This window comes from Tenrec ecaudatus, chromosome X, assembly GCF_050624435.1.
Source record: "Tenrec ecaudatus isolate mTenEca1 chromosome X, mTenEca1.hap1, whole genome shotgun sequence".
Lineage (NCBI taxonomy): Eukaryota > Metazoa > Chordata > Mammalia > Afrosoricida > Tenrecidae > Tenrec > Tenrec ecaudatus.
The window spans coordinates 84,376,080-84,388,783 of NC_134548.1; the positions used below are offsets into that span (position 1 = coordinate 84,376,080).

Consider the following 12,704-nt stretch of genomic DNA (forward strand, 5'->3'; position numbering starts at 1 on the left):
CTGTTTTTGTAAAGTGTCCAGTCACTTAAGAGTTTAATTTGTATAAATCAACAATTCATGTATTGTGGCTTGTAGACAGCCTATACTTGTAAAATGTCCTTTTCTCAACAGTGTTTTAAGTTATATATAATTGGCTAAATCAATGATGCTATGAATAGAATTATCTTACTATGGATGAAAATGGAAGCCGAAACTCTATTGGCAGGGTCCACACACACAATACGTCTCCAGTGAATCCCTCTGACTGCAGTCAAGGGATGGGAATAGTTTTCTTTTCAGACAGGTGCAGTGTAAAGTCAACTATGGAAGATGTTGTTAGGGTAAAATGTAATTATCTCATCTTTTGACCCATTTTAAATTTGTTCTACTTTTTAATATTTTCAACTTTCTTTTCGATCGAGGTTTATCACTGTTCTGTTACTGATTTATTCTGGATTGCTTTTCTATATATGCAAATGAGGATAGGTAAATTTAGAGAGACAGTACCTGGACAGTAACTGATTTCTAAAGGATATGGTAGAGGAACTTGAAGGGAAATGGGGAATGAATAACAATGAGTACAAGAAAGAAGAAAATGTTCTAAATTGACTCTGGTGATGATTGCACACCTCTTCTTCATATGACAGGAGTATTGACTTGTATGATATGTGAATTATATGTCAAGAAATGTAGATTTTAAAAGGTTTTAAAAAATTACTGGACGCCCCATGGGGATGGATTATAATGTTCTCTATCATAAAATGATAATGATGTCTCCAAAGTAAACCAGAGACATATAAACCATAGAAATATGAATGGATTTTAAACGTGCACTTAATTCTAGTCCAAATCTAAGAACAATTAGCTCTTGTGACACAACCTTGGTGGTTGCTCACCCTAATGAAGAGATCATTGAAGATATGGATGATATACGTCTTTATAGGTAAAGCTATAGGGACAGTAAATGGATTAATGGTGACTTAGGGGTAAGGCAGGAGAGGTTGGGGGTAAATAGGGAGCTAATTACGATGAGTACAAAAAAGAAGAAAATGTGCTAAAATTGGTTATGGTGATGAATGTACAATTGTTTTCCATATGATTAAACCACTGAATTGTGTGATAAGTGAAATGTGTCCATAAATGTATTAAGAAGAAAGCATACTTTTGCATGAAAAAAGGAAAATTAGAAAAGTACATGGAGAGTTTGGAAATTTCATGCATTACAGGTGGGAATGTGATCTGCTCAAATGGTACAATTCCTTTAGAGAACAGTTTGGAGCTACATATAGATTTATCATCTGACCCAGCAATTCCACTGGTAGGTACGTGCATAAATTATCTCAAAGCTGGATGCATGGCAATGTTCAAGGCAGCACTATTCATAATAGCCTAAGGACGAAAACCATCAAAGTGAGCAAATGAGTGAATTAAGAAAAACGTGGTGTTCCATACAAGGCAATAATACTTAGCCATAAAGGGAAATAAAGTTTTTATATACCAATGAATCTTAAAATATTAAGCCAAGTGAAAAAAGTGAAAACTAAATTGTTTTATTTATTTTACAGTAAAGCAATTTTTAGAAAAGCATATGGAATTTAAAGAACTACTGAATTTCAAGAGATATTGCATTCAAAAGTTACTATACAGCCAATTAAACAAAACTGGGTAATATTGGCATTGAAACAGATATATAGAACAACAGAATATATGTGAATGCCAGAAACAATGCCATATCTGTATGGCCACTGATTTGATAAGGGTGCCAAGTACATTCAATAGGGAATGAACAATATTCCTCGTACACATATAGAAATGAAATCTAAATATAAGAGCTAAATATAAGAGCTATCACTATAAAACTTAAGAAAATTTACGTGTAAATCTTGAAGGCCTTGGATTTGGCAATGGTTTCTCAGACATGAAAATCATATTCTACAAAGAAAAAATAGGTAAATTGTACTTAATCAAAATTAAATACTATTATGCATCAAATGACCTTAATAAGAAGTGAAAAGATAACTGAAGGAGTGGAAGGGAATACTTGAAAATCATGTAGCTTATAACAGACTAGTACTCCAAGTAGATAAAATGAAATTCCATTCAACAACAAAAAGACAACCCTACAAGAAATAAACAAAGGACCTAAATAATTATTTCTTTGAAGATGATATATAAATGGTCAAAAAATCACATGAAAAGGTGCTCATCATCATTAGTCATTAGAGAAATGAACACCTACTAAGATGGTTACAATAAAAATAAAACAAAAAAATAAAAAGTGTAAGTAAGAATGTGGAGAAACTGGAACTCTCATACACTGCTGATAGGCATTTAAAATAGTACAGTTTGGCAATTCTTCAACAAATTAAAACACAGAATTGTTACATGATTCAGAAATCCCATTCCTAGGTATATCTCTAAAGGAAACAAAAACAGATGTTTAAATAAAAATCTGTATATAATGTTATACTACTATTCAAAATAGCTGAAAGTGGAAATAATCCAAATGTGTCCATCAATGAATTGAATACACGAAATGTATTCATACCATAAAAAGAAAATTAAATCTGTTGCCATTAAATCAATTAAAGGGTATAGTAACACTGCAGGGCAGAGTACAGCTGTCCCACTTGGATGGAATTTTTATGGAAACAGACCATCACATCTTTCTCCCATGGAGTAGCTGGTGGATTCCAACTACCGATCTTTTTAGTTAAAAGCCAAGCACTGCACCATTGCATTACTAAAGCTTCTTTCTAAGGTGTGTTCAACTACTAAACAAAAGGTGTTGGCTTGAATCAAGCTAGCAGTACCTGGAGATGTGCTTCCATTAAGACTATGGCCAAAAAAACCCTATGGGGAAGTTTTACTCTGTTAGCACAACGATTCGTCAAGAGTTGGAATTGGCTTAATAGCAACTAAATTACAACAACATACAGTGGAGTATAACTGTAAAATGGGATGGAATATGACTATAGATATGTTACAACATGTATGAAACTTTGAAACATATGAAGCCAGTTACAAAAGACCACATAGGATTCATTTGAAGTATACAAAATAGAACAATCTACAGGAACAGAAAATCTATTTGTAGTAGATTAGGGTCAGGAGGCATGGATGTGTGGGAGTAAGAAGGTTGTAGCTAACGTGTACAGTTATGTTTTGTGTGTCTGTGTTAGTTAAAAGTTCTTAAATTATAGATGTAATAATACTCACTGAACTGTGTACTTTAAGTGTGAGATATGCATGGTGTGTGAATTATATCTTAAAAAGCTGTTTTAAAAACAAGAAAAATATTATACTATAGTTGCCACAATTAACACACATATATGTTCAGGCTAAATGAAGAGCAAAATCTGCAAGCAAAAGTTATGACTTGTGCAAGGTAAAACCCTGTCAAGGCAAAGAAAACCCAAATATTTTCCACCAAATCAAAAGCAAAGTGGAAAGACTTCATTCGAGTCCAAGAGCAGGAAAAATACAGCAACCCCTCTGTTGATTTCTAGTGGAGACGGTGGGATTCTAGGTAGTTCTGTTTACTTTATTGCTAAAATGCTTGTCCAATGTATTTAAATGCTATGACTCACCTTTATATATAAGAGGTTTGTCTTTATCCTCTGTCTTCTCTCTACTAGCCAATTCAAGAAAATCTTCAATCAAGTCCAGAGATATGAGAGACTGGCTGAAAACAAGACTGAAAACACATATGAGTGTTCATGGATTGTAAGATTCAGATGAGAAACCCACTATTTCTCAAACTGATCTACAAATTTAACACAATTTTAGTAAAAATCCTAGTAAGATATTTTGCTGATTTGTTTGATTTTTGCCAATTTGAAAATTCATATGGGATGCAAATCACCTAGAATCAGTCAAAACAATTTTGAAAAACTAAGTTGGAAGACTAAAACTACATGATTTCAACATAAAGTCAGAGTCATCACACAGTGTGGTACGGACAAAGAGATAGACACACACACACGAAAGAAACAGAAAAGAATCCAAATATAGATTTACACATTGTAGATAATCAATTTCTGGAAAAAGTGCAAGGCAATTCATTAGAGCAACAACTTATTTTTGTTTTGTTTTCCTTTTTAAATTTTATTTTATTTATTTGTTTTTATTCCTAACCCTAAACCTAGCAACAAGTTATTTTTGACAAATAGTTTTGGCAAAGTTGGACATCCATGTACCAAAAAATGAACTTGGAGCTAAACCAGACTTAGTAAAGAAATAAACTCAAACTGGATCACAGATCTACATTTAAATGTAACACTAGAGAACCTTTAAGATACAGAAGAAAATTCACGGATTCTGAGGTTAAACATTTCTTATATATGGTATCAAAAGTACAATTAGTAAAATAATAATATGACAGATTACACTTTTTTGAAATTAAAACTTCTGATGCCAAAATATTCTTTCCCCCTCAAAACCAAAAAAACCCACTAACTCACTGCCACTGAACTGAATACTACTCATAGCGACCCTACAGACAGAGTAGAATTGACCACCTGTGGGTTTCCAGGACTGTAAATTTTTACAAGAATAGAAAGCTTCATCTTCTCTTATACAGTAGCTAATGGTTTTAAACTACTGACCTTGAGATTAGCAGCCCAATGCATAACCCACTATAGCAGCCGGAGTCCTTAAAAACGTTCTTTAGAGAATGTAAAAAACAAAACTTCTTATAAAAAGTATTTCAGTATTCTCAGACAAATTTTACAACTGATTTTATTATTTCAAGCAAGTCCCTGCTTCTCTATACCAGTAGTATTTTAATGACTTTTTTAGCCATGAAAACTAGACAGAAAAGGGGGTGAAGGGAGACGCCAGATAGGGAAAGATATGACAAAATAATAATTTATAAATTATCAAGGGCTCCTGAGGGAGGGGGGAGCAGGGAGGGAGGGGAAAAAAGAGAGCTTGATGCCAAGGGCTTAAGTGGAGAGCAAATGCTTTGAAAATTATTAGGGCAAAGAATATACAGATGTTCTTTATACAATTGATGTATGTATATGTATGGATTGTGATAAGAGTTGTATGCGCCCCTAATAAAATGTTTAAAAAAAGAAAAGCTAAAACAGAACAAAGGAAAAAAAATCTCACTCAACTAATACTACATAAAAATTAAGATTTTATCTGAGGGGCTTAAAGAAAAAAGGAGGAAAGTGAAACTGATGTGGACTTGGAGTCTTGTGACAAACAAGTTCACTTCAAACAATAACACACGCACAAAAAATTAAGATTTTAGCAGGTTTTGAACTTGGAAAACACAAACGCTTAGTATTACTAATTACTTCAGTAGAATTAATCTACATTCTAGCTACTATTTTGAAGAAAGGTTAGCTGGAGTCAGCTAACAATTAAGATTAATGGAACCACAGAGTTTATATGGGTCTCACTATGAAAAAGGGATTATTAGTACCACTACCTATATACTCAAGTATAAGTCAAGTTTTTCAGCACATTTTAAATGCAGATTTTGTGGTAAAATTAGGTGCCTTGGTGGGTATTCAGGTGGGCCTATACTCAAGTGTATTGGGTATATTGTATATATTAATTTTTTCTGACAACCTATTATAGTTATAGATACCATGGAAACTACCATTTGATGCTTATGGAACATTATTTTGGCTTTATATAATTTATTAATGATACAGATAAAATTATCAAAGCAATATGTATCAAATTTAAATTAAAAACTAGGTGTATGAGCCTCTAATACAATGATTAATAAAAAAACCTAGGAGGGAAGATACAAGAAGATTAGTATTTAAATAATATAAATCAGAAGGATAGACTGAAACTCGCGTTGTGGTGGTTTAACTCTAACTGCCTAACGCAGGAGAATAAATGGCTATTTTCTCTTTTCAACTTGGTATTTAAATCAGGTACAAAAATTATGAAGAAAGACCTAGTGATCAACTTCAGAAAATTAAACAAAACCCTATGGGATCATAACATTCCAATATACTTTCTATTCTGAAATTGACTGGGCAGCGTTTCATGCCATTAGGTGAGTGAGGAGCCAACTTGAAAGTAGCTAACAACAAGAGTCATGGTATAATAAAAGGTCATATGGGATTACAAAAGGGGGTTTGTGTTTGTATCTTTATAGGAATGTTTTGGGATAAGTGTGAATAGTAATTTGAAATTAAAGACTTAGGGACAGGGACATATGGAAGGGAATAGGGACACAACTGCTAGAATCAAAATAAATATGAAGAAAAACAAGGAAATATGTTTGACACAGAGATTAATCAAACAGGTAAAGACTGAGAGGTATCCACTGGATTTAGGAATTCGACAATCACTTAAGGAAAGGAATTTCAATCAAGTGGCTGGATAGAATACACACGGAATGGTCTAAAAATGATCAGGAAGATGGAGAAGTATGAGAGGGGTTAAAAAGTTTGTGGAAACTTTTCAGTATCTTTCAATTCCAATTTTCAACAAGCCTTTTAAAGTTAACATATAGATATTCCTTAGAAGCTTGAGTCAAGGAAATAAGTTTAAGGTACAATAACTGGAAAGGGAAAAAACATCATTGAAAAAATACCCTAAATAGTTAGTCAATACTAGGTGGCTTAAAAGACAGCTGCTTGTATCACCTATCCCTATACTAGCCAAGTAATTGCATCTTTTAAAAGTTAAAAAAACAATTGTTTAAGTAACAGAAGGGTTATTCAAGGGTTCCTTAATATAATAAAAATAGAAAGCAGCTTACACTTTATCTCCAATTTCCTCTGCCATTCGGAGAATTTCAAAGAGAAGTACCATTTTCCCAGAGTGCTCTAAAACCTCAGCATCAGCATCGGTAACAAAATCTTTATACCAGTCTGGGGCTGGGCTGCTTGGATTAGAAGAGGAAGCAGCTTTACCTAAAAAAAATAAATGAAACATAATTAAGTAGGTAAGTAGGGAAAGAAACTGAAAGACTCCAAGAATGCAAGACTAAAAGGTGGACCAAAAGAGACAGAAATAGACCAACCAAGGGAAAACAAAATCATGGGGACAGGGAGGGGTGGTAGTGTGCATTTATGTGCATACATGGACAAACACATAATAGAAAGGAAAGCGGCCCTGGGAAGAAAAATGAGGGAGGGAAGAAAGAAGGGGCAACAGAAAAGAAGGAAGAAAGGAAAAGAGGGAGAGTAGAGAGTAAAGACAGGGAGACAAAGAGAGATCCACATTAACTTGGCTGACAGATAATCAACTGGATGGGGATGCAAGAAACATCTAACTTTGCTACATTATGGAAAACCCAAAAATTTTAATTTTGAAATTGTCTTATCAACATCAAATCAATTTTACCTTTATCCCATAAAATGTCAACATAAAAATTTTAAGAACACAAAGTAGTCTAAAGGATCTAAATATAAACAGAATCAAAATAACAAACTAAATATACTGAAAATATAAAGAGTTCAAATACCGTTTCAAATATTTATGGATGTAAGGAATTTTGTACTTTAAAATATCTAAGTATTCAGAAAAATGAATATAATGAGCAGTCATGCTGCCAGTCATCATCAACAAATTTGAACACAGTTAGAGGTTTCTACTGGAGCTGAAGCTTAATGCATTCCTATCTAGTCCCATGCTCTTCTTTTCCTCCCTCCTCTACAAGAGGTAACTCCCTAAATTATATATTTACCATTTCTGCGTTTTTTCCACATTTTCATACATGTATCCCTAAATAGAACGTTATTTTTGCATATTTTAAACTAAATATACATGGTACCATATTGCTTATATGGTTCTGCAACTTACTTTTTCATTCATCATAGTTTGGGGCTCAAACTAAGATTTAAATTTATGTTGCTTCATCGAACTCCAATTAATTCATTGAAACAACCATTCAGCATTCCATTACATCATAAATTAGGTCTCTGGTTCATTGACATCTACATTATTTGTTGCAAATAGTAATCACTACTCAATTGTGCTAAGATAATATTTTTCTAAACCATTATACAATTCATTGCATATGTACATTTTCTGGCATAAAGTTATGCTCTTAACATTTAAGGTATCACTTAAAATTTTTTTTCATTGTAAATTTGGTGAAGATTTACACAGCAAATCAATGTTCCCTTCTATAATTTTACGTCATCGATTACAAACATCAAAAAGCATTTATCAACTTCTTCCCTGCCAAGTGGGTTGCATGTTGGACTGCTAACCCTGTAGTCAATAGGTCCAACGTATTAGCAGCTCCAAGGGAGAAAGATGAGGTGTGGTAATTTTATAACCTGTTGTCAATTTAAGAGGATTCAGAGTGAAGGGGAGGGGTTTAGCCTATCAATCAGGTCGCAGCTTGATGGCCTCATTTGGAGGTGCTAAGGAGATAAATAGCTCACTGGAGGCAGGACCCTGGCTCACTCCCTGGAAGACATTCTGGCTGACAAGACACAAGGAGCTACGCTAGTGCCCTGAGCTGGAGGAGCCACAGAGACCCTACCAGCGCTGAGATGCTTATACCGCCACTGGATCCAAAAGAATTTCCAACCACTGGCCTGTGATCTTCCTGCATTCGACGTCATTGCATAGGTTTTGTGAGTCTGAAGAGGAAATTTACACATTGATATCGGACATATGGGCTAATATCGGACTTATGAACTTGATCTAGATTGGGCTGAGATGTTTTCTCAATATTCAGTTCCTCTTGTATAGAAAGCTCTTTCTTATACACGTATTAGTGTCCTGGATTTGTTTCTCTAGTCAACCAGACTGACACATGAGGTTTTCTGCTTAAATCAAGATTTACAGCCTCAGAAATCCAAAGGGGCAGTGTCCTACATGGCCACAATGAGTCGTAATTGACTTGATGGCAGCGAATTTGGTTTGGAGTGTTTGGATAAAGATTGTTAACATTTTTTCATATTTGTTGGTTGCCTGTATTGTCTTTGGTGAAGATTATCAGTACCCATTTATAATTGGATACTTGTATTTTTCTTGACTAATCTAAACTTATATTTGTTGAGATTTTGGTAAACTGAAACGATTAGTCTCTAGTCCAATATATCATCACCAAAATCTACCCCGAGTCAATTATCTATTCTTATGAGGAAATCTTTAAGGATGTTACAGTCATCTAATTTGTTGTCTATGTTTTCAGTTATGATTGATGGTGTATTTATGTCATACATTCTTTTAAAAACCATTTTGACATATATCATACAATTCAATGGTTTAAATATATTAAAGAGTTGTACATCACTACAATCAATTTTAGAACATTTCCTATATTCAGTATCAGCTGCCCCTGCCCCCTTCCCCAATGATAACCCTGCAAATTCCAAAATCACTGCCATCAGTGAATGCTAACTCATAGTGGCCCTTCTGTGGGTTCCCAAGACGGTAACTGTGAATGGGAATAGAAAGCCCAATCTTTCTCCCATGGAGCTGCTAATGGTTTCAAACTGCCAACCATGCAGATCACAGCCCAACATACAACCACTACACGACCAGGGATCCTGTCACAACCATGAGAAACCATTATTTATGTCAAGTATTTTTAAAAAACAAATCGTCATTGAGTTGACATATAGCAACCCTGTAAGAGTAGAACTCTCCCTGTGAGCTTCAAAGGCTAAAAATCTTTACAAGAACACAGTTTTCTCCTTCTCTGGGGGAGGAGCAGCCTTTTTCTTGAAGTGTTGTAGCTAGTTAGTAGGCCAACACACACCCTACTATGCCATCAAGATATTTTGAGAAGAATGGGTCCATAAAAGGATCAAACTACAAGATGTTACCCTCTAATCTAAGTACAGTTGTTAAAATCCACGTTACAAAACTCTTTTATATTTAGGCTGTTGGCTTTCCTAGCCTATGTGCATTGAGGCTCATGATACACGGCAGCCCTGCAAATGGATTTTGGGCTACCACGATCAACCATAACTTTCCACAAACTGGGTATTAACAATTGCGACACTGGTATCCTTCCCTTTTCCAGGTTTGGATCTTATTACTAGCTATATTTGGACCGCATAGACCGGTGTGATTCTTCTGTGTTGACTTAGCTAACTCATTCAGAGGGTTACTTGTTTTGAGACAAACCTTCAAGATCCTAGATGCTTATTATTCATGATCTGGTTTCTTCACTGTAATTTCTTGGGGCACCCTGTCTTCAGTATTTCTTCATAAGGATGAGTACCATGTAGTAAGAAATAATTGTTCTTGTATCAGGGGCTACAATAAACTGGTTCTCTGGTTCAATTTTAGGGATATCACTGTCATTTTATTATACGATATCATAAATTATCACCATGGGCTTTAAAATAATTCTGATACTAACATTATTTTCGGCAATGCTAAGGCATGGTTGAACACAGATTCTTATACCTATGTTGTTCTGTTTGCACAGCAGCCTCGATTCATGTACAAGATTTGAAACAGCATAAAGAAGTGTTCTGGAATTACCATTCTTCTCCAGCCTATCCACTTGAATGCCTTTGCATAGTCAATGAACAGCTATATGGTATTCTCTATTTCAGCCAACATCCATCTGACATCCACAATGCTATCCCTTGCTCTACATCCTTTTCAGGATCCAGACTGAGCCTCTGTCAATGTAGTGTGACAACTGTTGTTGGATGATATGCAACAAAATTTTACTGGCATGTTATATTGATGATTTCTATACTTCGAGCATTCTGTTGGGTCACCATTTTTTTCGGAATTAGCATAAATATGAATCTCTTATAGTCAGTTGGCCAACTGGTTGAGCTGAAAATTTCCTGGCATAAATGAGTGAGTGAGTGAGTGTTTCCTGGGCTCATTCAAACATTTAAATTGGTATTCCATCAATTCTTGGAGCCTTGTTTTTAGCTAATGGCTTCAGTGCATTTTGGACATCTTCCTTCAGTGCCATTGGTTCTTGTTCATATGCTACCTTTTGAAATGGTTAACTTTCGATTAGTTTGGGTTTTTTTTGCAGGGGGTACAGTTATTCTGTACATTCATTCGATCATCTTTTGATGCTTTCTGTATAGTTCAATATTCTGCAATGCAGAGTTTCATAACCTTCACTTATAAAAAAATAAAGACATTAACATTGCAAAGCTGTTCCAAGAATTAATTTAGATAACATATGCAATAAAAATAATACATAAAGTATATGCATGTAAATAAATAATACCGTTTCTATTTACCTTTCCTCCTAAAATATCAGGAAGCATAAATTTTTTTACTTATAATTGAATACTCATATTTTTGAAATTATGTGTACATGACTATCCTAGAGTCTTACAGACACTGAGGAAGAAATTCCTTTAAGCTAACTAATAATAAATGACTCATAAAGCACAAATAATATGATCCTGTCTGAACCAATATTCCATGATATAGGCAACATTCATTAGACTTACTTTCATCCAACTTTAAAGAAGCTGAGGGGTTGGTTCCTGTTTCATCCACATTTCCTTCACCGCCACCTCGAGATCTTGAATTCCAGACTTTAATCACTTCAACATCATTATCACTGCCACTTCCACTTGAACTATCTTTTTTTCCTTTTTTCCCCTTTGTTTTCTTTTTTCTAAAAAAATTGAGACTTTTATGAAAGCACAGTAAAAATACAACCACCAATTACTAGGGGGGTCAATCAGCAAGTAAGGATTTTAAATGTGTCAAATCAATTCAATTTACTTTGTATAATCATCGGAGCTTAAGCTCATCGAAGTTTCATCAGAATCTGAAGCTATGAATTCATCCATACTGTCTTCATCAAAATATCCCTAGGAGAGAAAAAAATGAAGGCTTTAATAGTTTATTTCAACTTATGTTGGAAGCCTAATATATAGTCAAATTTTAATTTATATACAATTTTTATTAGAAATTATACTGCTATGCTTATTTCACTTACAAAATAAGTTAATTGACATGAGATAAGGAAGGACTAAAGGAATAACATAGACTACCATAGAAAAAACACACTACAGGGTAATGAAACTTACTGTGAGAGTCTATATTAAATTATTAAACAGAAAATGGGCACTATTAAGAAAATTAGTGAAATTCTAATAGTCTGCTGTTACTTGTAATTTTCAAATGTTAATTTCCTAATTTGATAATTATTATTGCTTTATAAAATATTAACACTAGAAACTATCTAGGTGATGACTACATGAGACCTCCGAATTATTTTAAGACCTTTCTATTAGTCTAAAATATTTTTTAAGGATTTTAAAAAACCTAATAGGTCCAGTAAAAGATTAAATGTAGTACTTCTTTTAAAATCATAATAAAGATATACAAAACTAATTACAAATAAAGTGAGTTATTGTATCACAAAACAGTTTGAATATACTGAAACGCTTATCCAATTGTTATTCTGCTTCTAGAAGATAACTTTTAGACCATTTTAGGTGCAGTACCCTAAATTACTTGCTATGGCTTTTCTAGGCCTAGTCTTTGTAACTTATACCAAATGACTAAGTGAAAATGTGCAAATAAGGTGTATGGCACTCAAATACAGTTTTGCCATCTTCATAGATATAAAATGAACCATCTGAGAAATAGAAATGGGGGATCTCACTATCATCAAAAAAGAACAAAGCAACAGACGAGGTGTGGAAATGGAACCAATGGCCATAGCACAAGGAGTGGTGAGATTTCTGGCCCATGGAATAAATAAAGCTGCGTGCTTTCAGGGAAGTGCTCGATTTTTTACTATAGTGCTTTTTTGGCATCTAACAGCAGTGCTAAAGGAA

The 12,704-nt window shown here is 34.1% G+C and overlaps 1 protein-coding gene across 5 annotated transcripts in view; it reads right to left on the bottom strand.

The window, feature by feature from the left end:
* ATRX (ATRX chromatin remodeler) overlaps positions 1 to 12,704 on the bottom strand; it is a 241,168-nt gene that overhangs the window by 62,051 nt on the left and 166,413 nt on the right. For all 5 annotated transcript variants that reach the window (XM_075539142.1, XM_075539143.1, XM_075539141.1 and 2 more), the window contains 4 exons: positions 11,641 to 11,729; positions 11,361 to 11,530; positions 6,716 to 6,869; positions 3,570 to 3,676 (listed from right to left, as the gene is read on the bottom strand). In XM_075539142.1, coding sequence (XP_075395257.1) covers positions 3,570 to 3,676; positions 6,716 to 6,869; positions 11,361 to 11,530; positions 11,641 to 11,729 — 520 coding nt within the window. The remainder of the gene's footprint in view (positions 1 to 3,569; positions 3,677 to 6,715; positions 6,870 to 11,360; positions 11,531 to 11,640; positions 11,730 to 12,704) is intronic.